Source organism: Acomys minous, assembly GCF_964271855.1.
Source record: "Acomys minous genome assembly, chromosome: 16".
Lineage (NCBI taxonomy): Eukaryota > Metazoa > Chordata > Mammalia > Rodentia > Muridae > Acomys > Acomys minous.
In genome coordinates this window covers 59970255-59992731 of record NC_140498.1, presented here as the reverse complement: position 1 = coordinate 59992731, position 22477 = coordinate 59970255, and the positions used below count along the sequence as shown (strand labels likewise).

At 52.2% G+C, this 22477-nt stretch overlaps 3 protein-coding genes across 6 annotated transcripts; 2 read left to right on the top strand and 1 right to left on the bottom strand.

Annotated features, from left to right (window-relative positions):
* Positions 1-20: 20 nt before the first annotated feature.
* Positions 21-1829, top strand: PET100 (PET100 cytochrome c oxidase chaperone). The gene is made up of 4 exons (XM_084763583.1): positions 21-162; positions 780-866; positions 1050-1082; positions 1683-1829. Exons 1-4 carry the CDS (start codon positions 136-138, stop codon positions 1764-1766), a joined length of 231 nt encoding a protein of 76 aa, XP_084619709.1. The 5' UTR covers positions 21-135; the 3' UTR covers positions 1767-1829.
* Positions 1830-1878: 49 nt separating this feature from the next.
* Positions 1879-3873, bottom strand: PCP2 (Purkinje cell protein 2). 2 transcript variants are annotated; one of them, XM_084763581.1, is made up of 4 exons: positions 3795-3873; positions 3572-3686; positions 3301-3425; positions 1879-2016 (listed from the first exon to the last, which is right to left on the bottom strand). In XM_084763581.1, the coding sequence occupies exons 1-4, from the start codon at positions 3795-3797 to the stop codon at positions 1897-1899; spliced, it is 363 nt and encodes a 120-aa protein (XP_084619707.1). In that variant the 5' UTR covers positions 3798-3873; the 3' UTR covers positions 1879-1896. The 2 variants fall into 2 exon arrangements, with proteins under 2 accessions (XP_084619707.1, XP_084619708.1); XM_084763582.1 differs by having other exon boundaries at positions 3572-3682; positions 3795-3835.
* A 5806-nt stretch (positions 3874-9679) lies between these two features.
* STXBP2 (syntaxin binding protein 2) lies at positions 9680-22108 on the top strand. 3 transcript variants are annotated; one of them, XM_084763187.1, is made up of 19 exons: positions 9681-9804; positions 10855-10904; positions 11106-11187; positions 11972-12048; positions 12568-12646; positions 12736-12839; positions 13218-13366; positions 14261-14345; positions 14457-14587; positions 14671-14778; positions 15009-15066; positions 15189-15254; positions 15339-15419; positions 16208-16346; positions 19206-19315; positions 20404-20499; positions 21035-21120; positions 21198-21355; positions 21956-22108. In XM_084763187.1, the coding sequence occupies exons 1-19, from the start codon at positions 9702-9704 to the stop codon at positions 22039-22041; spliced, it is 1848 nt and encodes a 615-aa protein (XP_084619313.1). In that variant the 5' UTR covers positions 9681-9701; the 3' UTR covers positions 22042-22108. The 3 variants fall into 3 exon arrangements, with proteins under 3 accessions (XP_084619314.1, XP_084619313.1, XP_084619312.1); XM_084763186.1 differs by having other exon boundaries at positions 21195-21355; XM_084763188.1 differs by lacking the exons at positions 20404-20499; positions 21035-21120; positions 21198-21355; positions 21956-22108 and adding an exon at positions 20116-20377 and having other exon boundaries at positions 9680-9804.
* Positions 22109-22477: the final 369 nt, after the last annotated feature.

Below are 22477 nucleotides of genomic sequence, written 5' to 3'. Positions count from 1 at the left end.
TGTATAGGCAAGGCTGTGACCGGAAGCAGAAAGGGGGCGCTGGATGATGACGCAACCGACGCACCAATGAGATATTTTGTATTGCTGGAGAGTCGCTTTCGGGCGGAAGTAGCTTCGTAGAACCGGAGAAACGAGATGGGGTTTAAGTTAGAGGTGTTTCGGGTCAGTGAACTCTGTGGGTTAGACGTCTGGACCCGAGACCTTTCAGAATTTGAGACTAGATTTTGGAAGTGAGAGACCTGCAGAGGGGGCGTTCCACAGGAAAAAGTACTAGATATAGGGGTTCAGAAAGGAGAATCTGGGTTTGATCTGAGGACGCGTCTTAGGGGTGAGCTGAAAGGTGTGGTTCAAGGAAGGGAGGCTTCAGATCCAGAGTGGGGTTTTCGGAAAGGGAGCCCAGGGCTCATAATACGTCTCAGACAGGCCGACTCCTAGATGTAGGAGAGAATATAATTGAAAAATGAGGCCCCTCTCTATGAAAAGCTACTGGTATCAGTTAGGAGATAACGTCTCGAGGATGTCATTATTGTGGAAATTCTTGCACTGTTGCTCTCTCGCTCGCTCTCTCGCTCTCTCCCTTCCTCCCTCTCTCCCTCTCTTTCTCTCCCCTTCCTCCTACTTTGTGCATACATGTTCGTCTCTGCCCCTCACCCGTGTGTGTGTGTGTGTGTGTGTGTGTGTGTGTGTGTGTGTTTGTATAGATCTGGCTTTCCTACAATCTCCCTGTACTGGGGTGCTGACAGTTCTGGCCTCTGCCCATCCACCCCTGCTGTTTACAGATGTCGCTCTACCTTACTTTCCCCGTGGTGATGTTCTGGATCTCCAATCAGGCAGACTGGTTTGAGGACTATGTTGTCCAGCGCAAGGTGGGTATCAGGAGGGTGTTTGCTGGATGATTCCTGGGGATGGGGAAAGGAGGGTAGGAGTCACTCACTACCTTGCCGCCGGGGGCGGGGGAGGGGCACTGTCTGCCTCCCGTGAGACAACCCTGCTCTGAATGTGGGCTCTGGATTCTCCCGTGTCCTCTCACCTGTGACTTTGTTCCACAGAGGGAGCTGTGGCCACGAGAGAAGGAGGATCAGGTGAGTAACCTGTTCTTCTTCCCTAGGGGCTGGGACACCTTACCCTGGATGGGCTTGGAATGAAAACTTCACCCTCAGCCACAGCAGAATATTGGAAGTAGAAGAACCAATAGGAGTTCCAGGCTAGCCTGAGCCAGAGACCTTGTCTCTATAAACGTTTCTCGTTGTTTGTGATGGTATACACCTGTGATCCCTTGGAAAGGTGTAGGGGGATTATCAGATTGAAGCCATCCGGGCCTTCATAGGGAGACAGAGAGGGAAGAGGGAGCTGTAATCCCAGCATTCCAGAGCTTAGGAGATAGATGCAGGAGGGCTGGGAATTCTGGGTCTTGTGTGCTGCATAGTGAACTCATGGTTAGCCTGTGCTATATGAGACCCTGTCTTTAAAAAAAAAAAAATGGGAGGGCACAAACAGTTTCATATATGACCTTCTCCCTGAAGGATGAAGCTGGACCCACTTATATGGTGACTGTGATTGGCATGGGGTCCCGGTGCGGACACGGAAACTCCGAAGCCAAAGAGAGGGTAGTAGGAGCAAGTCCGGGCCCTGAGGTGTGGTCCCTTCTTTCTTTCCATCTCACCTCTTTTCCCCCATTGCAGCGCCAAGAGCTAGAAGAATTTAAGCAGAGGATCCGGAAGCAGAGGGAAGAGAGGCTTCTTCAAGCTGCCCAGCAGAGGTCCTGACTCCTCCCTCAAGCTCTCAAGCTCAGCCCCATCCGCCCAGGAAATAACACACGTTCAACTGTTTGTTGCTAGTGCCAAGTTTTTTATTGTTCTCAGGGGCCAGTGCGGGGGCCCAGGATGGCTAGAACTCTCAAGGAGCTTGTGTCTGGGGCTGGGGGCTGCTGTTCCTGCGGAAGCCGAGTGCGGCAGGGTCCTGAGGGGTGAGCAGGGGTTGAGGACTGAGGGTCCCAGGCCGTTTCTGCATTCCATCCTGTAGATGAAGAAGGGTCAGAGCGAGGGGCCCAAGGAGAGTGCAAGCCAGAGGTGCGTCCAGACAACATTTCTCTTTGTCTGCCTTCGTCTGCCAGTCAGGAGTGTATTCAGTATGAGATGGTCAGCTCTCAGTGGGTTTTGTTTTGTTTTGTTTTTTGTGGTCTTTCCAAGACAGGGTTTCTCTGTATAGCCTTGGCTGCCCTAGACTAGCTTTGTAGATCAGGCTGGCCTCGAACTCACAGTGATCCGCCTGCCTTTGCCTCCCAAGTGCTAGGATTAAAGGCGTGCGCCACCGCCGCCCGACTTCTCAGTGGGTTCTTGATCAGAATCTGGCCTATTATCCCAGTATTCAAGAAGCAGGGGGGCAGGAAGATTATCTCAAGGCCACTCTGGTCTACATAGTAAGTTCCAGGCTAGCCAGTGCTACCCACCCCTGTCTCAAAAACAAACCAGTGGGCTGAGACGATAACTCAGTCATTAAAATCCTTGCTGTGTGCACTTGAAGACCCAAGTTTAATCCCCAGCACCCAAGTGAAAAGCCAGGTTTGGTTCTGTGTACTTGTAATCTCAGTGCCTTGAGAGGTACAGTCAGGAGGATCCCTAAGGCTGGCAACCTGGTCTCCTTGGTGAGTTCCAGGGTAGTGAAAGATCCTGTCTCAAATATCAAGGTTATAAAGCCCGAGGAACAGCGTCTGAGGGTGGCTTTTGGCCTCTACCTGCGTGTGCACACATGTGCACCTGGACCTCTAAACATGTATGCTAGTGTACATAGGCTGGGGATATCACTCAGTTGACGGAACGCACCAAAGCCCTGGATTCCATCCCAAGCCACACAAACCACTCATGGTGGCCCACACCTGTAGCCCCGGCACCTACTAAGTATGTGTAGGAAAATTAGAAGTTTAAAGTCATTATTGGCAAGAGGGCTTGAGGCCAGCTTGAGCTATCTCAAAAACAACAAAACAGAACACCCCCAAACCAAAATCATGCTCTTTGTTGGTACACGGGAGTGTTATCATTAGGAAAATGGCCTATTTCCTCCCTGTGGCTTCTCCCAAAAACACAGATGTCGGAGCAGGAGCTGAAATTCCAGCCAGTTGACACTACATGAGTCCTGCATGACCTTAAGCCCCTCTGACCTCCAACTGCACTTTGCTTTTCCAGAGTTCAAGACAGATGGAGAGATAGGATCCTAACTTGTCTCTGCTGCAAATGGGGCATAGATTTACAGAGCTATACTGGGACCTGTCTCCACAGGTTATCTGGACATCACCTCACCTACCTTGGGACCAATAGGCTGGAAGCCGGGCAGGGAATTGACTGTTACCCGCTGGTCATCCATGCGGCGGCCCTGGGTGTTGGCTAGCATATCCATGAGATTGTCCATCTCTGGAGCAGGGCTGCCCTCTGCTTGGGAGAGAGTCGGGTGGGCATGAATACAGACACCAAAGGAGCTCACACAGTGCCCCCCACCCCGAGTCACCCCTGCGCTCCTGTCACATTTACTCCTCAGGCAGGCTCCCCACCGTCCCCCTGCATCATGCCCAGCTCACGGCTTTCTGGAGTCTGGCCTGGTCCAGCCTGCAAGGAACAGCGCTGCTCCTCCATCCGGTCACCCTGCACGTGGCTCAGCAGGTTAAAGAAGCCTTCCTGGTCCGGTGAACCTGCCTTGTGGACAGCAGACGTGATGGTTTAGTTGGGTGCTGTACCTTCCCTGTCTTCCTTCCAGTCAGCTCCCACCTGGACCAGTGCCTGCCTTCCCATCTCTGCTCTCACCATCGTCCTCTCGGGTCTGCGGAGTTTCTCTAAATGAAACACAAGTCTTTTTCCTTGGCCTGCCCCCCAATCAACCCCCCCCACACACCTCCCGGCCTGGGGCCCCAGCCTGCAGCACAATTTCACACGGTACTGCCTCTAGGGACAACATTCCACTACTGTCCTAGATTGAGACCAGACTGGGGCTGTTGGGGGGGGGGTTGGGACACTTAACAGGGAAACTGGGTTCAGAAATGCCCCTAAATCCTAGCGTCTACCATCTCTGGGGGGGAGGTATTAAGAATCTATCCTTTTGCCCTGGGTGGGGGAGGGGCAGATATCCCCACTACCTATACCCCTCATGTGTTATGGTAACTGGGTCAGGGGGACCCCGGAGACTTGCTTGCTAATTAGATGCCCTACAAATGAATTAAGCCTGTCAATCATGGATGCTGAGAACTCAAGAAGCTGGTGGTAGTGTCAGCCAGAGCCCTCTTACCTTGTCCGGAAGGTCTGAGCTCCATTCTCCCCTTTCTTCCTCCTGATCCATCATGCGTCTCCCCCACACTTTTCTCCTGGCCTCTGAAGGGGCCTCCACACCTGGGAGGGCCTTTTAAAGGGCCAGGATGTGGGGGAAGGGGAAACATATCTCCCCCCCCCCCCAAATCCCCAGCTCATAGCCCATCTGCTCCCACCGACGCTTAAGCCTCAGAAAGATCATCTCTAGGTAATTGTTCATCCAGACTGGCGCTGAGGTGGGTGTGGGCGTAGCGGGCAGGGCAGTCCAGGTTTGGACATCACCGGGCCCAGCCATGATCACAGGGCCTTGAGGACTCTCAAGTGGGAAGCCAGTACAACGCTGAAGACCAACCAATGGGAGGGTGGAGCCTGCAGGATGTCCCCACCCAAGCCAGTCCCCTTCCTGTTTGAGTTCATCCCACTACAAGGCAGGTGACATCCGCAGGGGCATATCCAAGGCAGGAGTTGGGGTCCGGGTCTCCTCTCCCAATCCCTGCACCCTGCACAGACACACCAGCCAACCTGGCTTCTGCTACTAAATAACCCCTGAGTTCTTGTGGTGCCGTTAGGCCACCCGGAAGGAAACTCCTGGCTCTCCTGTCCACTTGCCCCTCAGATGTCAAGTTGAGTTGTCTTCAGTCTCTCATTCTCACAAGGGACATGAAGAAAGTCCCTGTCCACTCCAGTGAACAGCTGTAACTTTCTGACCATGGCCTCCCTTTCCCCCCCCCCTCCCCCGAGAACCTGTTCCTGTCTCCAAGATGCCTTTCAGGAAACCACTTAGGCTTCCTGGGTTGGAGAGGCAGCTAGCTTACGGGCTAAGAGCACTAAGTGCTTTTCCAGAGGACTAGGTTTCATTCCCAGCACCCACACAGCAGCTCGCAAATATCTGTAACTTCAGTTCTAAGGGAGCTAATGCTCTTTTCTGTCCTCCCTGGGTACCAGGCACATGCATGGTGCCCAGACATGCACGCAGGCAGAACATCCACACACATAAATCTTTTTAATAAAAAGTTTAAATAAAGTTTAAAAGTTACCTTTCTTTTTTGGGGGGTGGGGTGGGGTGAGGTTTGAGTGTGCAGTGTATGTGTGCACATGTGGTGCCCGGATGCTCATGTGAAGATCATAGGTTAACACTGGAAGGCTTCCCTACCTTTATTTTTGTGACACATAGTCTGAGAAATGAAGCCTCAAGCTCCTGGATTGCTAGGCTGACTTGGCATTAAGTATCCTGGCTTTACAATTATATTCATTTCATGTGTACGGTTATTTTGCCTGCATGTATGTATATGCACCCCATGTGTTATGTGCTCATAGAGACCAGATGAGGGCGTTGGATCCCTTGGAGCTGCAGTTATGGGTGGCTGTGAGCCACCACGTGAGTGCTGGCAATTGAACCTGAGCTTTGTGAAAGAGGAGCCAGTCAGTACTCTTTTTTTTAAAGATTTATTTATTTATTATTATATATACAGTACTCTGTCTGCCTGCATGTACACTTGCATGTCAGAAGAGGACACCATATCACATCATAGATGGTTGTGAGCCACCATGTGGTTGCTGGGAATTGAACTCAGGACCTCGGGATGAGCAGCCAGTGTTCTTAACCTCTGAGCCATCTCTCCAGCCCACAGCCAGTCAGTACTCTTAACTATTTATCCATCTTTCCAGCTGGTTTCCTTCCTTCCTTCCTTGCTTCCTCCCCTCCCCTTTCCTTCCCTCTGTCCTGTTCCATTCCCTTCTTTCTATTTTGAAATGTAGACCTGTCTGTCCTGGACCTCCCTGTCCTTGTCAGCAACACTGTTCACTTTCTTTGAAACACATGTTTGTAACCTCAGCACTTAAGCTGAGTCAGGAAAATCTCAAGTTCAAGGCCAACTTGGACTACATAGCAAGCTCCAGGTCAACCAGCATTACCTAAGGTCACCCACTGTGAGACCAAAACAGGAAAAATTTGGTTTGCAGTTAAGAACAAGTTCCCTTTTCACCTGTGTAAGTTAAGGTTTCTGTTTGTAGTTAAAGAATAACTTCCTGTTTGTCCTGTGTTAAGTCCTTCCAAGTTAAAGTTTCTATTTGCAATTAAGAGTAAGTTCCTAAACCAGTCGGTGGTGGCACATGCCTTTAATCCCAGCACTCAGGAGGCAGAGGCGGGAGGATCACTGAATTTAAGGCCAGCCTCATCTACAGAGTGCCAGGACAACCAGGGCTGCACAGAGAAACCCTGTCTTGAAAAACCAAAACCAAACCAACCAAACAAAAAGAATAAATTCCTTTTACTTAGATCTGATGTAAACTTGTAAACTGCACAACATGTTTTTTAAACCTACACTAAACTTGCAACCCCATTTACTTAGCTTTATTCCTTCTTTTTCTTTTTTCTTTTTTTCTTTTTCTTTTTTGGTTTTTCGAGACAGGGTTTCTTTGTGTAGCCTTGGCCATCCTGGACTCACTTTGTAGACCAGGCTGGCCTCGAACTCACAGCGATCCGCCTGCCTCTGCCTCCCGAGTGCTGGGATTAAAGGCGTGGGCCACCACGCCTTCTTTTTCATTGTATCTAACGATGTGTAAGGCAACACTTTTCTGTAAACACCTTATCTCTCTTATAAAAGGAACTTCAAGAGGCGGTCAGGGGCTGCTCTCTAAAATCCTGACTTAGGGAGAGGCAGCCGACTGGCCAGTCCTGGGTGTGCACCAAAATACAGCTTGCTTTAGTCAGACATTTGTGGACTTGGTTTTTCTTCCCACAATTCTCAGGTTTAATATAACAACAACCAAATGGACTATGGCAATAGATGTATAACCCTTTAATATGCCCAAAGCCATTAATCTGTATACTTTTGGTGAGTGTCATGGCACATATGTAGAGGTCAGAGGACAAGAGGACAGCTTTCAGGAGTCGGTTCTCTCCTTCCAGCATGTGGATGCCTGAATTGAACCGACGTTGTCAGCCTTGATGTAAAGTGCCTTTCCTGGACAGCCGTCTCACGGGTCCCATGAACGACCTGTGGCTCTTGTCTGCTTGTCTCACCCGTGCCCCCTGCTCTAAACCTGTCCAACCCAGGGGCTTCGCTTCCCCTCCCCCAGCTTTTGATTTCTATATAACCCAGCCATTTTGACTACACACACACTTGGTTCTCCTCTCTCTCTCTCTCTCTCTCTCTCTCTCTCTCTCTCTCTCTCTCCCCCCCCCCCATTGTCAGCTTGTCCACGTTTCTCTTCTCTTCCTCTCTCTCTTCCCATCTCTCTGCTCTCATGGCCTGGTTCAGTCTACTGGTCATGTCTAGCCTACTACTTTCTCTCCCTGCTCTGGAGTCTTCTAGGTGCCTCTGGCGGTACTGTCCCTCATATTTACAATAAAATCCTTCTCCTCAACCGTACCTTGGAGTGGTCATATCCTTATTTTCACTCAAGTTTGACCTCCCTAAGAAGTCTGGCCACTGTCACTTCCTGCTTCTGTCACTCCCTGCTTCTGTCACTCCCTGCTTCTGTCACTCCCTGCTTCTGTCACTCCCTGCTTCTGTCACTCCCTGCTTCTGTCACTCACTTCTCACTTCTGTCAGTCACTTTCCACTCCTGCATTTCCTACTCCTGGCAGCCACTTCACTCTCCTGCCTAGCTCTTACTCTCTTTTCATCTACTTTCCATTCCTGCCTTCCACACTTGCTCCACACCAGTAAATCACCCTCACATTTACCTGTAGCTCAAACTCTTGCTCTTTTTGGTTTCCTTTAGGATTTTTTTTTTTGAGTCAGGGTATCATGTAGGGTAACCTGGGTACTAACCAGCTGTGTAGCCAAGGATGACCTTGCCTTCCAGATTCTCTTACCTCTAGAAGTTGCTGGCATTACATGTGTTGACCACCATGCTTGGTTTATGTGGTGCTGGGGGTGGACCCCAGGGCTTTGCACATAATAGGCAAGCACTCCACCAGCTGAGCTCCATTCCTAGCCCCACCTGGGAGACTAAGAGTCATCAGAAAAAAAAAAAAACTAGTTCAGATGAACAAGCCCACATCCACAACCCTCATCTGATGACTACAGCTGATACAGGGACTGAACCCTTGTGTCACAAGGTGTCGCTTGCTCCTCCCCCTGCCCGTGTGTGTGTGTGTGTGTGTGTGTGTGTGTGTGTGTGTGTGTTGTAAGCATTTGACCTAGTTGTATATTAAGCACATGGAGGCAGTTGTCACCTTGTGTGTGTGGCTCCTGAAGTCGTAAAACTGTAACAAATAGCTGGAGTTGTAGTTCAGTAGTAAAGTGTATGTTTAGAATGTGTGAGATCCTGAGTTTAATCCTCAGTCTCTCTCTCTCTCTCTCTCTCTCTCTCTCTCTCTCTCTCTCTCTCTCTCACACACACACACACACACACACACAAGAATGGGAGAGAGAGAGAGAGGTCGAGCCAGCTATGTAAATAGAAGGGGGACTAGTTAGGAAGGGAAAAGGATCATCCAGAATGGGCACAAGAAGGAGATGACAGTGAACATGATCAGCAAACATTATTTGCATATATGAAAATGTCATAGTGAAACACAGTATCGCGTGCAATTAATATATACTAATGAAAGAGATTGAGAAGGATTCCTTCATGAACAGGCACAGATACACTTTCATAATCCCTGAACACAGGCGGTGTTTCTGTTTTAGCGCGGCGCTCTCACAGAATGTTAAGACTGAGAGCAAACTTCATAGAAAAGGTGCTAGCAGCCCGGGTGGGGGTGGGGGTGAGGGTGGGGTGGGGTGGGGTGGCGGCGGCGCGTGCCTTTAATCCCAGCACTCTCGAGGCGGAGGTAGGTGGATAGAAAAAGTGCCTAGCCAGAGATGCCTCAGAGGTTAAGAGTCCTGAATTCAATTCCCAGCATCCACATGGTGGCTCACAACCATCTATAATGTGATCTGGTGCCCCTCTTCTGGCATGCAGGCAGAACACTGTATACATAATAAAAAAAGATTAAAAAAGAAAAAAAGAAAAGAAAGAAAAAAAAAAGGAAAAGGAAAAGGTGCCTAGCACACGGTGGGGTCTCCAAGCCTCCAGAGTCTACCAAATGTTGCTCAAGCTTGTGCTAATAGTCTTTGGATTACAAAAGGCAGTTGTAACAGTTGCAGATCTAGAAAGTCTCGCTGTCCTTTGAGTGGGACAGAGTAACTTCTGGACAGGGTGGTTCTGGTATCCGGGGGAGATGGGTGTTTTTAACACTCTGCCATCACGCTGAGCAAACTGATCCCAATGTGAGTGAGCGAGGGAGCACTTGACTCTCATGAAGGATTCCTCGAGAGTGCGCACAGACTGGGGGATTGTCCATCTGAGTCCCTGTCAGTGCGCCTGCCACGGAATGGAACAAACTGGACCGCTGCAGGGCGGACCAGGTGCGCAGGGGGCGTGGCCGGAGCCCGTGGGGTGGGGCCCACGTGGATGACGCGTAAGGCCACTCCTCCACCTTGGGACCGACCCGGAAGCGGCAGTACTCTTTGGGGGAAGATGGCGCCCTCCGGGCTGAAGGCGGTAGTGGGGGAAAGTGAGTGTCACTCCGGGGCGGGGCTCTGGTGTTTCCTTGGCTCTCCTTTGGGGGGGCTGAGGACCTCTGGAGAGGGGAGGTGCATGGATTCTGGCATCCCAGGATCCTGACGGTGGGGAGAGCACCTGACTCTTGAGGGGACGGGCGGGGGACTTGGGCCCAGCTGGGCCAACCTGCCCCTCTAGTGCAGCTGGCGGAACAAAGTTGGGACGGAGAGGACTCAACGAAGTGATAAGAGAGAGGCGCAGTCTTGAGTCTAGACCTCTGGGCCTGCCCCCGCAACAGGTTGTCGAGTGTCTGAACCCGGAAAGTTCAGGAGCTAGACCCCGGGGTGGGGTCGGGTGGTGGAGTGCGGTGGTGCCCTACAGTGCCCCTGTCAGTAGGTCCAAGAAATATATGAGCCCTCAGGGGTTCATATGCACCTGCCCCATGGAGGTGACGAAGGGACAGCTTTCCCTTTTTGCATCATGCCTAAGAGATCCTTGCAAGGATCGGCTTCTCCTGGCAGGCTCAGGTTCTTGGTGGGGAGAAGAGGGTTTGGAGACGCCCCTCCCCCACCTCCAGTAGTTCCGGCCTCAGCTGCTTCTTCCGTCCTGATAAGAGTGGACTTGACACACGGGCGCGCACTGGCCAGGCTCTGGGCAAGGCCACTCTTTTTCCTCCTTTCCCCTACTCCTTCCTTAGGGCAGAACAGGTTTGGTGGAAAAGGGGTTAAAAAGGAACTTCCACCACACAAGGGTTGGTGGGAGATGGGGGAACCAGGCTTGGAGGTTAATAGGAACACTTAGATCTGGGAACCAAGCATTCTAGTCTAAAGGGACACCAGGAGGCCCTCATTCCCGGTTATTCTGCTCTCTAAGATGTACCTGTACTCTGAGCATTGTACTGTGTGGACACGAGGCTAAGTTACCTGACCTCACAGAACCTCAATTTGGCCACCTGTAAATTGGGGATAATGCCTGGTGTGGCCACTCAGGATCCAGGTTGAGGTTCCAGCCCAGAGAACAAGTTTCCCAAGCCCTCTTCTCCCCGCTTCTCCCTTCCCTGTAGAAATTCTAAGTGGAGTCATCCGGAGTGTGAAAAAGGAAGGCGAGTGGAAGGTAAGGGCTGAGGCAGAGTGCCTGGGTACCCAGAGGCAGCCTTTTACCCAGATCTGTGCTGAGACCCCGAAACGTGAGGGGCCCCTGGGTGCCCCATTGCCTCTGATCCTCCTGGGACCAGCTACAGCCCTTTTCTTTTCTTTTCTTTTCTTTTGCATGGCTTACCTGTCCATGTGTCTGTGTGTCCGTCCATCTGGACAGGTGCTCATCATGGATCACCCAAGCATGCGGATCTTGTCATCCTGTTGTAAAATGTCAGACATCCTGGCGGAGGGCATCACCAGTGAGTGGATGCCTGCTCCCCGTGTCCCCTAGACTGAACCTGAGTGTGAGACACCGCCCCCCCCCCACCCCCGCCTTGAACGCGGTTCCTCTGGATGTAGCTCTTGAGTGTGGGACTCCCCTCAGATTGGGTCGGCACGGACTTCTCCCTACGTAGCCCAGAGCATGTGACCAAGGGCATCCTCTGAACAAGGAAGTCCATGGGGTTCCACGTAGGACCTCCTGACTCCCACCCCCTAACGGGAGAGCATCATTTGGCTGTAACCAACTCAAACCTCCCGGGCTGAGAGTGTAACTGCGTTGGCAGAGTAATTGCCTAACGTGAGCAAAGCCCTGAGCTCAACCCCAGCACCCTATAAAATGGGCATGTTGGCAAATGTGTACAACCTCAGCACTCAGGGGTGGGGGGTGGGTGGCGTAGAAGCAGGAGGATCCAAAGTTTAAAGTTAGTCAGCTAGCAAGTACAAGGTCACCCGGGCTACATGAGACCCTGTCTCAAAAACAAACGAAGCAATGACTGTGTAGCCCCTATAGGTGTCTTTTTAAAAAGCTTGGGTGGACTCTGGGTTCTCAAGAGTAGATAGACACCAAAAGTCTGGCTGGGCCAAACCCCGACTGCAGCTTTTAAAGTGGGGGACTCTCAGGTATATGTTTCTATTTAGGAACCTATGGGAGTAGTACAGCCCTTTAAAATACCCCGCCATGGGTCCAGTTCCCCAAACCTAAGACTCCCCTGTCTTTTCTTCTGTGCCACCCATGTGTGTCTCTTCCTCTGTTGCCTTTAGTCGTGGAAGACATTAACAAACGGCGAGAACCCATTCCCAGCTTGGAGGCCATTTATTTGCTGAGCCCCACAGAGAAGGTGCTGACAGGAGTGGGCCTGGGCGTGCGTGGGTTTGTGTGTGCTCACACGGTGTACGTGCCGGTTGTATCTGAACGTGCACGCACATGTCATAATGTATGTGTGCTCACGTGATGCATGCGTACACACATGTCACAACGCACATGCATGTGTATGCATATGCCAGTATATGTGCATACGGGCTTCAGGATGCATGTTGTGCATGCATGCTCGTGTCAATGTATGCACATCAGAATGCAGGTGTTTGTGCATGTATGTGTATGTATGGGTCATAATTTGTGTGTGTATATGTGTATGCACATGAGAATTCAGGCATTTGTGCATTTACATGTCAAAATGTACGTGTGTATATGTGTACCTGAGTGTACATGTCAGAATGCATGTGTCAATGTATGTGTATATGTGAGTCCCTCCCACAGTCACATAGTGGGGGATGAGCATCAGTTGGGGTGGGGGGCTCCTGCAAAAGGTAGATCTGGGGTGCAGGGTCTGGCTCCAACAGTGATCTGTACTCCCTAGTCTGTTCAGGCCTTGATTGCAGACTTCCGGGGGACACCAACCTTCACCTACAAAGCGGCCCATGTCTTCTTCACTGACAGTGAGTAAGGAGAACCAGGGTGTTGGGTGCTGTGATGAGGTGGGGAGTACGGTGACATTGCTCTGATGGTCCTTCCCCGCCAACTGCAGCGTGCCCTGAGCCCTTGTTCAGCGAACTGGGCCGTTCTCGCCTGGCAAAGGTTGTGAAGACACTGAAAGAGATCCACCTTGCCTTCCTCCCCTATGAGGCCCAGGTACAGCTCCAGCTTGTGGTGGGGAAAGGGGTGACCCGTCCTTAACCAAGTAGTCCAAGCTCCCTTCCAGGACAGACAGCACTGACAGGGAGTGAACAGTTAACAGTCCCCTGCCTGGAGTGCTGGCCCTCTGTGCATTGCCAGCAGGCAGCGTGGAGTATAGGGCAGAACTGTCTCGTTCCCCATAGTGTGAGGGAGCAAGGAGCCATCTCAGTTCCCTTTCAGCATCAGTGGGGGCTACCCTAGCCTGCTTCTAGGAGGGCAGGACAGGTTCCAGAAGATAGCAAAGGCCCCTGGGAGATGCAGGGACGGCAGCTGGAGGTTGGGTTGGTATCCCCTATAGCGGTGGTTGTGACACTTCTGTTCCCCCCCCCCCAGGTGTTCTCTCTGGATGCCCCACATAGCACCTACAACCTTTACTGCCCATTCCGAGCAGGGGAGCGGGCGCGGCAGCTTGACGCATTGGCCCAGCAGATAGCCACACTATGTGCCACCCTCCAGGAATACCCATCTATTCGTTACCGCAAGTAGGAACCCATCTCCAGCCCCCAACCCCGATGCTACCTTGTTACCTTCACTCCCATTCTACATCCGTTTCCCCCTTGTGTGTATGCATGTGTTCATGTGTGTACACGTGTGTGTATGCATGGAGGTCAGAGTCCAACCTCAGACATCTTCCTCAGTCACCATCCACCTTTATTATTATTATTATTATTATTATTTTTTTTTTTTTTTTTTTTTTTTTGGTTTTTCCAGACAGGGTTTCTCTGTGTGGCCTTGACTGTCCTGGACTCACTTTGTAGACCAGGCTGGCCTCGAACTCACAGTGATCCGCCTGCCTCTGCCTCCTGAGTGCTGGGATTAAAGGCGTACACCACCACGCCCGGCCCTATTATTTTTTTAAGATTAAAAAAAAAAAACCAGTTTGTGTGTATGTGCAAGCGAAGGTTCTCAAGTAGTCCTAAAGAGAGGTTCAAATCCCCTGGAAGTAGAGTTGTAGATGGCCGTGAGCCGTGAGCCTCTGGATATGGGTGCTGGGAGCTGAGCTCAGGTCTTCCTGAAGAGCAGTTTGAGCCTTTAACCACTTAGCTGTCTTTTTGAGACAAGGTTCCTACCTAGCCAAGACTTCTATACTTGGTAGACTAGCCGTCCAGGCCCCAAGGATCGCCTGTCTCCACCTCCCCAGCGATGGAAACTTAAGCACACCTTTGAAACGTGGGTTCTGGGGGATTGAACTTGGCCCTCATGCTTATATGACTTGTCATTTTACTGACGTGGCCACCTCCCCAGCTCCCAGTGTCCAGTCTTTAACTCAGTCCCCTCACTCCCACCCTCACCCCTACCTTGGTGTTCCCAATCTGTGCGCAGTCCTTCCGGCCCCCACGTCCTGATGCCCCTGTGTTTGACTGCATCACCTCCAGGGGTCCAGAAGACACAGCCCAGCTGGCTCATGCTGTCCTGGCCAAGCTGAATGCCTTCAAGGCAGACACTCCCAGTCTGGGCGAGGTGAGGCGGGGGTGGGGGGGTGGGGGACCAGGGGAGGGATTCTGGGGAGGTGCCAAGGGGGCTTGGTAGGGTCCCAATCAGTGTTTTCATTCCTCTCTCTCCTTGCCTAAGGGCCCAGAGAAGACACGCTCACAGCTGCTTATAATGGACCGGGCAGCAGACCCCGTGTCCCCACTATTACATGAGCTCACATTCCAAGCCATGGCGTATGACCTTCTGGACATTGAACAGGACACGTACAGGTAGGCAGACCCAGGAGCCTGCCTTCCGTGCCTTCCTTAGCCAGCGTAAACCTCCCGCCTTCTGATCTGGCCTGCTTCTCTAGGTATGAGACCACAGGACTGAGTGAATCCCGGGAGAAGGCTGTGCTCCTGGATGAAGATGACGACCTGTGGGTGGAACTTCGGCACATGCACATAGCGGATGTTTCCAAGTGAGGGCGTGGCCCCGGGGGCTGGATCCCTCGTGACTGTCCCTCTAGACGTTACATCCTTCAGGGGCACCCTTGGCCTGCCTCTAGCCACCCTTCACCCTAGTGCAACCCCCACGGCTTGGGACCGGCACATGCATCTAGGGGTCCCCATCAGCTGGCAGTAAGAGGCCTCCCCCCACCCCAACTGTCTCAGCATCCTTTCCCTTCCCCCTGCCCTTGCTCATGGCTAGGAAGGTCACGGAGCTCCTGAAGACATTCTGTGAGAGCAAGCGGCTGACCACGGACAAGGTAGAGCTCCACGGTGGGGCAGGACCTCAGCTTGTGCCCTTAGGCCAGGGTGGAACTTTCCCTGGTATAGGGCGGGGCCTGGCCTCACCCCTACCCTCTCCGCCTTCTACCCCCCATGTTAGGCCAACATCAAAGACCTGTCCCACATCCTGAAGAAGATGCCTCAGTATCAGAAGGAGCTGAATAAGGTAAAGCTTGGGCAGTCGACCCCACCTGGATTCAGTCCGGTTTCTGACTGGATTGTCTCTCCTAACCCAGTTCCCACCCTGCAGTATTCCACGCACCTGCACTTAGCAGACGACTGCATGAAACGTTTCAAGGGCTCGGTGGAGAAGCTATGCGGTGTGGAGCAGGTAGAGCCGGGCCTTTGGGAAGGGCAGGACCTTTGGAAGCTTGAGAAGGCAGCACTTAGGGAGGGGTGGGGTCTCAGACGGGGGTGGGGGTGGGGGGAGTCCCTCCAGGAGGCAGAACCTAGTGAGGCGTGGGGCTTCCCAGGAGGTAGAACTTGGGGAGCAGCGAAGCCTGAAAGAGATGGTCAGGGCCCTTCATGGGACAAAACATGGGAAGCCGGCCGTGGTGGCTCACTCCTTTAATCCCAGCACTGGGGAGGCAGAGGCAGGTGGATACTGTGAGTTCGAGGCCAGCCTGGTCCTACAAAGTGAGTCCAGGACAGCCAAGGCTACACAGAGAAACCCTGTCTCGGATAAACAAAAAACCCCACAAAAACAAAATGTGTGTGTGTGTGTGTGTGTGTGTGTATGTGTGTGTGTGTGTGTACACACTCACACAAGGGTTGGGGCCCTCTGGCAGGGAGAACTTAGAGGAGGGCAGGGCCTCAGATAGAGGGTCAAACTTGTGGAGGGGCTGGGTTTTGGGAGGAGGTGTGGGCTCTGGTGAGGGTCTTAGAGAGGTGGCTGAGTTGTGCCTAGAGACATGACCTAAGTGAGAGCTGGAGATTATGGGGAGGGCTTGGCCTGTGCTCAGTTAGCCGAGCTTCAGTTTCTAGGATGAGACAGCGTGGGAACACCTTATCAAAGCCCCTGATTTGCCTATGCTGTGCCCTCCTCCTCCCTTCCCCACCCCCTCCCCCTCCCCCCTCCCCCTCCCCCACCTCCCCTCCCGGTCCCCTGGCTTCCGGCAGGACCTGGCCATGGGCTCTGATGCAGAGGGGGAGAAGATCAAGGACGCCATGAAGTTGATTGTCCCAGTGCTGCTGGATGCTTCAGTGCCACCCTATGACAAGATCCGGGTTCTGTTGCTCTACATCCTTCTGCGGAATGGTGGGTGAGGGGCCCAGCCAGGGGCGGACTCAGGCCCTAGAAACATCCCAGCTACAAGGCCCTCATCACCTAGTGTGCTGGCTGCCGTAGCTTTGTCTCCTGTCGCTGTGGTAAAATAGCTCAACAAAGCAACTTAAGAGAGAGGATTTATCTGACTCACAGTTCCAGGTTATAGTAATCACTGAGTGGAGGTCAGGGTGGCAGGAGCCTAAAGGTCATAACCACAGCTGAGCAGAGAGCAGCCATCGGCTCTGTTCCCCCTCCCCCCCAGACAGTTTGTGTAACAGAGCCCTGGCTGTCCTGGAACTCCCCTCTGTAGACCAGGCTGGCCTTGAGCTCACAGAGATCCACCTGCCTCTGCCTCTCAAGTGCTAGGATTAAAGGCGTGCGCCATCACTGTCTGGCTTATTTGGCTACTCTCACACAGTTTAGGATCTGGGGAATGTTGCCACTCATAGTAGGCAGGTCTTTTCACCTCAACTAATGAAATGAAGAAAATACTTCACAGGCATGCCCACAGGCCAACCTGTTCTAATTATTAATTAATATTATTATTTAGATTTATTTATCTAGCTGGGTAGTGGTGGTATATACCTTTAATCTCAGTACCCTGGAGGAAAAGACAGGCGGATCTCAGAGTTGGAGGCCAGCCTGTTCTATAGAGCAACTCCTAGGACAGGTGGGACTACGTGGAGAAACCTTGCCTTGAAAAACAAAACAAAACAAAACAAATTATTTTATTTTATATGTATCAGTGCTTTGCCTACGTGTATGTTTGTGTACCATATGTGTGCCTAGTACCTGTGGAACCCAGAGGAGGGTGTCAGATCCCCTGAAACTGGAGTTATAGCTAGCTGTGAATCACCATGTAGGTCCTGGGAACTGAACTTGGATCTTCTGCAAAGACAGCCAGTGTTATTAACTGCTGAGCCATCTTTCCAGCCCATGTGATGCCCACCTGTAATCCTGGGTCTTGGAAGGTAGAGACAGGAGGATCCCAAGAGCTTGCTGTTTAGCCAGTCTAGTTGAATTGGTAGGCTCCAAGCTACTGAGAGAATAAAAAAGGTGACACACACACACACACACACACACACACACACACACACACACACACACACACACACTTTCCTTTTAGAAAGGTTGGCCAAGAAAAGACTCCACACCTGTGGCTCGTGGCTCCTATACAGTTGGCGTTCCCTCAGCTGATTCTGGGCATGTCTGTGTCGTGTAGCTCTATGTGCTCTATGCACATGTGGGAGACCAGACCAAGTCATGGGGTGCCTCGCTCTATCACTCCCACTCCTATTCCTTTGAGACATGGTCTCTCCCTGGATGTTATGTTAGGCTGGAGTCTAGTAAGCCTGTGACGATCCTGTCCCCATCCCTGAAGCACTGGGTTACAGGTACCTGTAAGTACCGGGTGCTTGGGATTTGAACTCAGGTCTTTTTGCAAGCATGTGGGAAGACCAGAGTATGACACTGGGTGTCCTGCAGAATATCAGTACCCTCTTGAGACAGGGCGTGGGGAGCTGGGGAAGTCCTGTATGGATATTGTTGACATGGGCACAGCCATGACAAGGACCCAGTGCCTCAGGTTCATGAGGTGGCAGGGACTTCTTGGGTCAGGCTTGGAATGTCAAGACCTTCCTCTGATCCAAAGGCAAGGTAAGTGTTTACAAACAATTGACTACTGTGGGCAAAAACTAGGAACTGCCACTCCGTCAGAGTGTGCACAGGCTATTAGACCCCAGCTTTTCTGCACGTGTCTTATTTTTTTTTTAAAGATTTTATTTATTTATTTTATATATATGAGTGTTCTGTTTGCATGTCAGAAGAGGGCAATAGAGGGCATGGTTGTGAGTCACCGTTGCAGTTTCTGGGGATTGAACTCAGGACCTCTCGAAGAGCAGACAGTGTTCTTAACCGCTGAGCCATCTCTCCAGCCCAGTCTATCATTTCTTTTTCTTTCTTTCTTTCTTTCTTTCTTTTTTTTTTTTTTTTTTTGAGACAAGGTTTCTCTGTGTAGCCTTGGTTGTCCTAGACTCACTTGTAGACCAGGCTGGCCTTGAACTCACAGAGATCCGCCTGCCTCTGCCTCCTGAGTGCTAGGGTTACAGGTGTGCGCGACCACGCCCGGACAAGTCTATCATTTCTTCAATGTCTTTTTCTTCATTCCTCACTGCTCCTAGTCAGGTCAGGCACCAAGCCTCTGAAGTTTTGGCAACAGGTCTCTTCCCTGAACCTGACCTAGGCTGGGGTCTAGACATCCCCAGGGATCTTCCTGTTTCTCCCACAGCACTGCTCTCAGGCACATCTAGCCATGTTCTGCTTTTGAGATGGGCGCTATGGATGTGATCTCAGGCTCTCATGCTTGTGCAGCAAGTGCTCTGACCCACTCAACCACCTCTAGCTCCCCTCAACTAATTCTGCAAGAACCCGCACTCTACCTTTTCCGGTCTGTCATTCAGATGTACCCGTTCCTAATCCTAGAGATATCTACAGAGATAGCTGTCTGCGATGCCCTTTTCTCTAAGCACCAGAAGCCCCTAGGTCTTGGAGGCATCCTAGCTGTAAGGATATCCCTTTAGGATTGGTGGCACACACCTGTAATCCCGGCACTCTAGTGGGCAGAGGCAGGCGGATTCTTTGTGAGTTCGAGGCCAGCCTGGTCTACAAAGTGAGTCCAGGGCAGTCAGAGCTACACAGAGAAACCCTGTCTCGAAACACAAAACAAAACAAAGAAAGAACAAAACAAAACAAAACAACACACCCCCCCCCAAACAAAATGGAAGGCCAAATCTCTTCACACAGGAGCCCGCAAGGCAGTCGCTTCTCATTAACCCTGTTGCTGTACCCCAGGTGTCAGTGAGGAAAACCTGGCCAAGTTGATCCAGCATGCCAATGTGCAGGCCTACAGCAACCTCATCCGGAACCTGGAGCAGCTGGGGGGCACTGTCACCAACTCCACGGTATGTGGGGAGCTGATGAGCCGTGGAGCTTGGCCCTTACAGGATCAGGGATGGTGTATGCCCAGCCTGTGTGTACAAGCATGGCGTGGCATTTTGGGGACCAAGAACACCAAGGCCTTCTCTAATTCTCTTAACATGATGGCCCCTATGGGGCCCCTAGATGCTAGTACAATGTGGGTGTGCAGGCCTGAGTCTTCAGGGGCAAGTGGGAGAGTGAGTCACCATTAACGGGAGAGACAGGGTCAAACTAGGGGCTTTGGAGGCCTCACTAGACTTCTCACCCCACCCAGTACACATGGTGGCTTCCTGTGCTCCGCTCTGTCGTCTGCCTCTCCCGACCTGTGTGTCCAGCTTTGTCTGATCACGCACCCCCCTGTGGGCCTGTGGGGATGTCCGTTGCCCCTCCCTGGTCTTGTCGCCCTCACACATTATTTTTGAGACAAGTTTCACTTTGTGGCTCAGGCTGGCTTTGAACTTACTCTGCAGCAGCCAAGGCTGGTCTTAAACCCACTCCATGACTCAGACTGGCCTCAAATCCGTGGCCATCCCCTTGCGTCACCGTCCTGAGTACCTGGGATGTAGATGTGAGCCTCCGCCCCTGCCCCGCCCCTGGCCACTTGCTGTTTCTGTACCTTCACCTGACCCTCACCTCCATCTTCCTTCTTTTTCTTTGTTCTGTTTCTCTCCTCCCACTTCTGTTTCTGCTGTCTCCCTTCCCATCCCTATCCCTCCGTCTCCCTGCCCCTCTGCCCGTCTCTGTATCTCTATGTCTGTGTGTCTTTCCGCCTCTTATCTCCCAGCTCTGTCTGTCTCTGCCTGTCTCTCTGTCTGTATCTTATCTTTCTTTGTGTGTGTCTCTGTCTCTACCTCTGTCTCTGTCTCTGACTGTCTATATCTCTCTTAGTCTCTTTGCCTCTCTGCCTTTGTTTCTCCATCTCTTCCGTCTCTTTTAGCCGCCGCTTCCCCCTGTCTCTGTCTCTCTTTCTCCTCCACGTCTCTCTTTCTGTGTGGCCTCATAGCCCCTCCTCTCTGTGACGGGCCTCCTTCCCTTCCCAACCCCGTTCTGTCCCCACCCGGCCCCTGTGTAGGGCTCAGGGACCTCTAGCCGACTGGAGCGGAGAGAGCGCCTGGAGCCCACCTACCAGCTGTCTCGCTGGTCCCCAGTCATCAAGGATGTGATGGAGGTACATAAGTTGGAGGGGGGGCCCTGTTCCTTTCTACTGATCCCATTAGCAACTAAGCCCTCTCTCCCGCCCACCTGGGCTCTCAGTGCTAAGCCTTGGGGCTTAGTGGAAAATCCCTCATTATCAGCATACCCCTGGTACCCTGTCTGCTCTGCAGGGAAGGGACACACTAAACTGCACCCGAGAAACTGGGGCATCACAGGAACTCCTTGCTAGAGGCTGTTGCTTTCTCTACACCCTGTGTTTTCCTCTAATCTGTATCCTGGTCTCCCAGAAGCTACTTTGATGCTGGCATCTGCCCTCCCTGACACCCCCAAAGCTTCAATATCAATTAGTAATGTTTCAGGGGTTCTGTTCTTACCAGTCCTTGGAATGCCCTGGTACCTCCTGCTTGGGGGCCCAGCGACTTTGCACCTTGGATTCCTGGGCCCCAAGAGGCAAGGAGGTGTAGGCAGTGGTACTGTGGCCGGTGGCCATTTCAGTTTCTGGGCATCACTGGCTAAGGTCCTTTAATTCTTCCTGTCTGGTCACTCAGGATGTGGTGGAGGACCGGCTGGACCGGAAGCTGTGGCCCTTCGTGTCTGACCCTGCCCCTGTGTCCAGCTCACAGGCAGCTGTCAGGTGAGGGCCCGGGAGAGGCCTGGGTTGGGGGCTGGGAGCAGCTAGGCTGAACTGACCTCTACCCATCACCCCAGCAGTGCTCGCTTTGGCCACTGGCATAAGAACAAAGCTGGCATAGAGACTCGGGCTGGGCCCAGGCTCATCGTGTGCATTATGGGTGGTGTGGCCATGTCTGAAATGAGGGCTGCCTATGAGGTGACCAGGGCCACTGAAGGCAAGTGGGAGGTGCTTATAGGTGAGTACCAAGAACTGGGGTCTCTGGGAGCATGACTCTGGGGACTCTTGGGGTCCAGGACTGAACTTGGGGGTCCCTTGGAATCTGCAGTTAGGCTTGATGTCCCCAAAGGCCTAAGATGTGGGGATCCTTAAGACTTGGGGATGGACTTGGGCTTCCTTGGAGCCTGTGGTTAGATTCTGGGTCCCTAAAAGCTGGGGGCTGGACTCTGGAGTCTCTTTGGGTCCTGTGCTGGACTCTGGACTCTGTTGAAATCTAGGGTTGGATTTTGAGATCCTTTGGGTTCTGGGGCTGAACTCTGGTTTGTGAGAGGCTGGAGCTGACCTCAGAGTCCCCAAAGGCCTAGGATTAGACTCTGAACGTTTTAGGCTGGGGGGGGGGCAGGAGTCTGGGGTCTGAAGGAGCTGGGGTTTGAGTTCCCGGTAATCACCTGGGGCTGGGCACCCATGATCCTAAGCTTCTGAACTCCTGAATCATTGAGGAGACAGGGCCCTGGTCTACAGAGGGGCAGGAACTTGTTCTCCCCAGCCAGGACAAGAGCCGAGGGGAGCAGACTCCCAGGAAGCACCTCTACCCCCCTAACCTTCCCCTTCTGCCCAGGCTCTTCCCACATCCTTACTCCAACCCGCTTCCTCGATGACCTCAAGACACTGGATCAGAAGCTGGAAGACATGGCCCTGCCTTGACTCAGCCCCTTGCCTCTGCCCTCTCCTCCTGTTCCAGAGAAATAAATTCTTCCTTTCTGTCTTTCCATCAGGGCTTACCTCATTTTCTTCCCAGAGGGAGCGATATTGAGCCAGACCCATGCTGCAGACCCCCACCCCCAATACTTTGCTATCCTGCCTGAACCTTTCCCTGGCCGCAGCAGTATCTTTAGCTACCATGAAGGCTGAGAGCCTGGACTGTACTTTCAACGTTGGCTTGAAGTTTATAAGCCCCCCCCCCCCGCTGGGTCCCCCATTCAAAACCCAGGGCCCAACTTTAGTAGACAAATTGCAGAGGAGTCAGCAGAGAGGTGCAGATCTAGGGATGGTAGGGCTGGCACCCCATTTTTACTCAAATGCTTTAGGCTGTTTGGTTAGAATTAAGGAAAAAAAAATCTTTTTATTTTATGTGTACGGG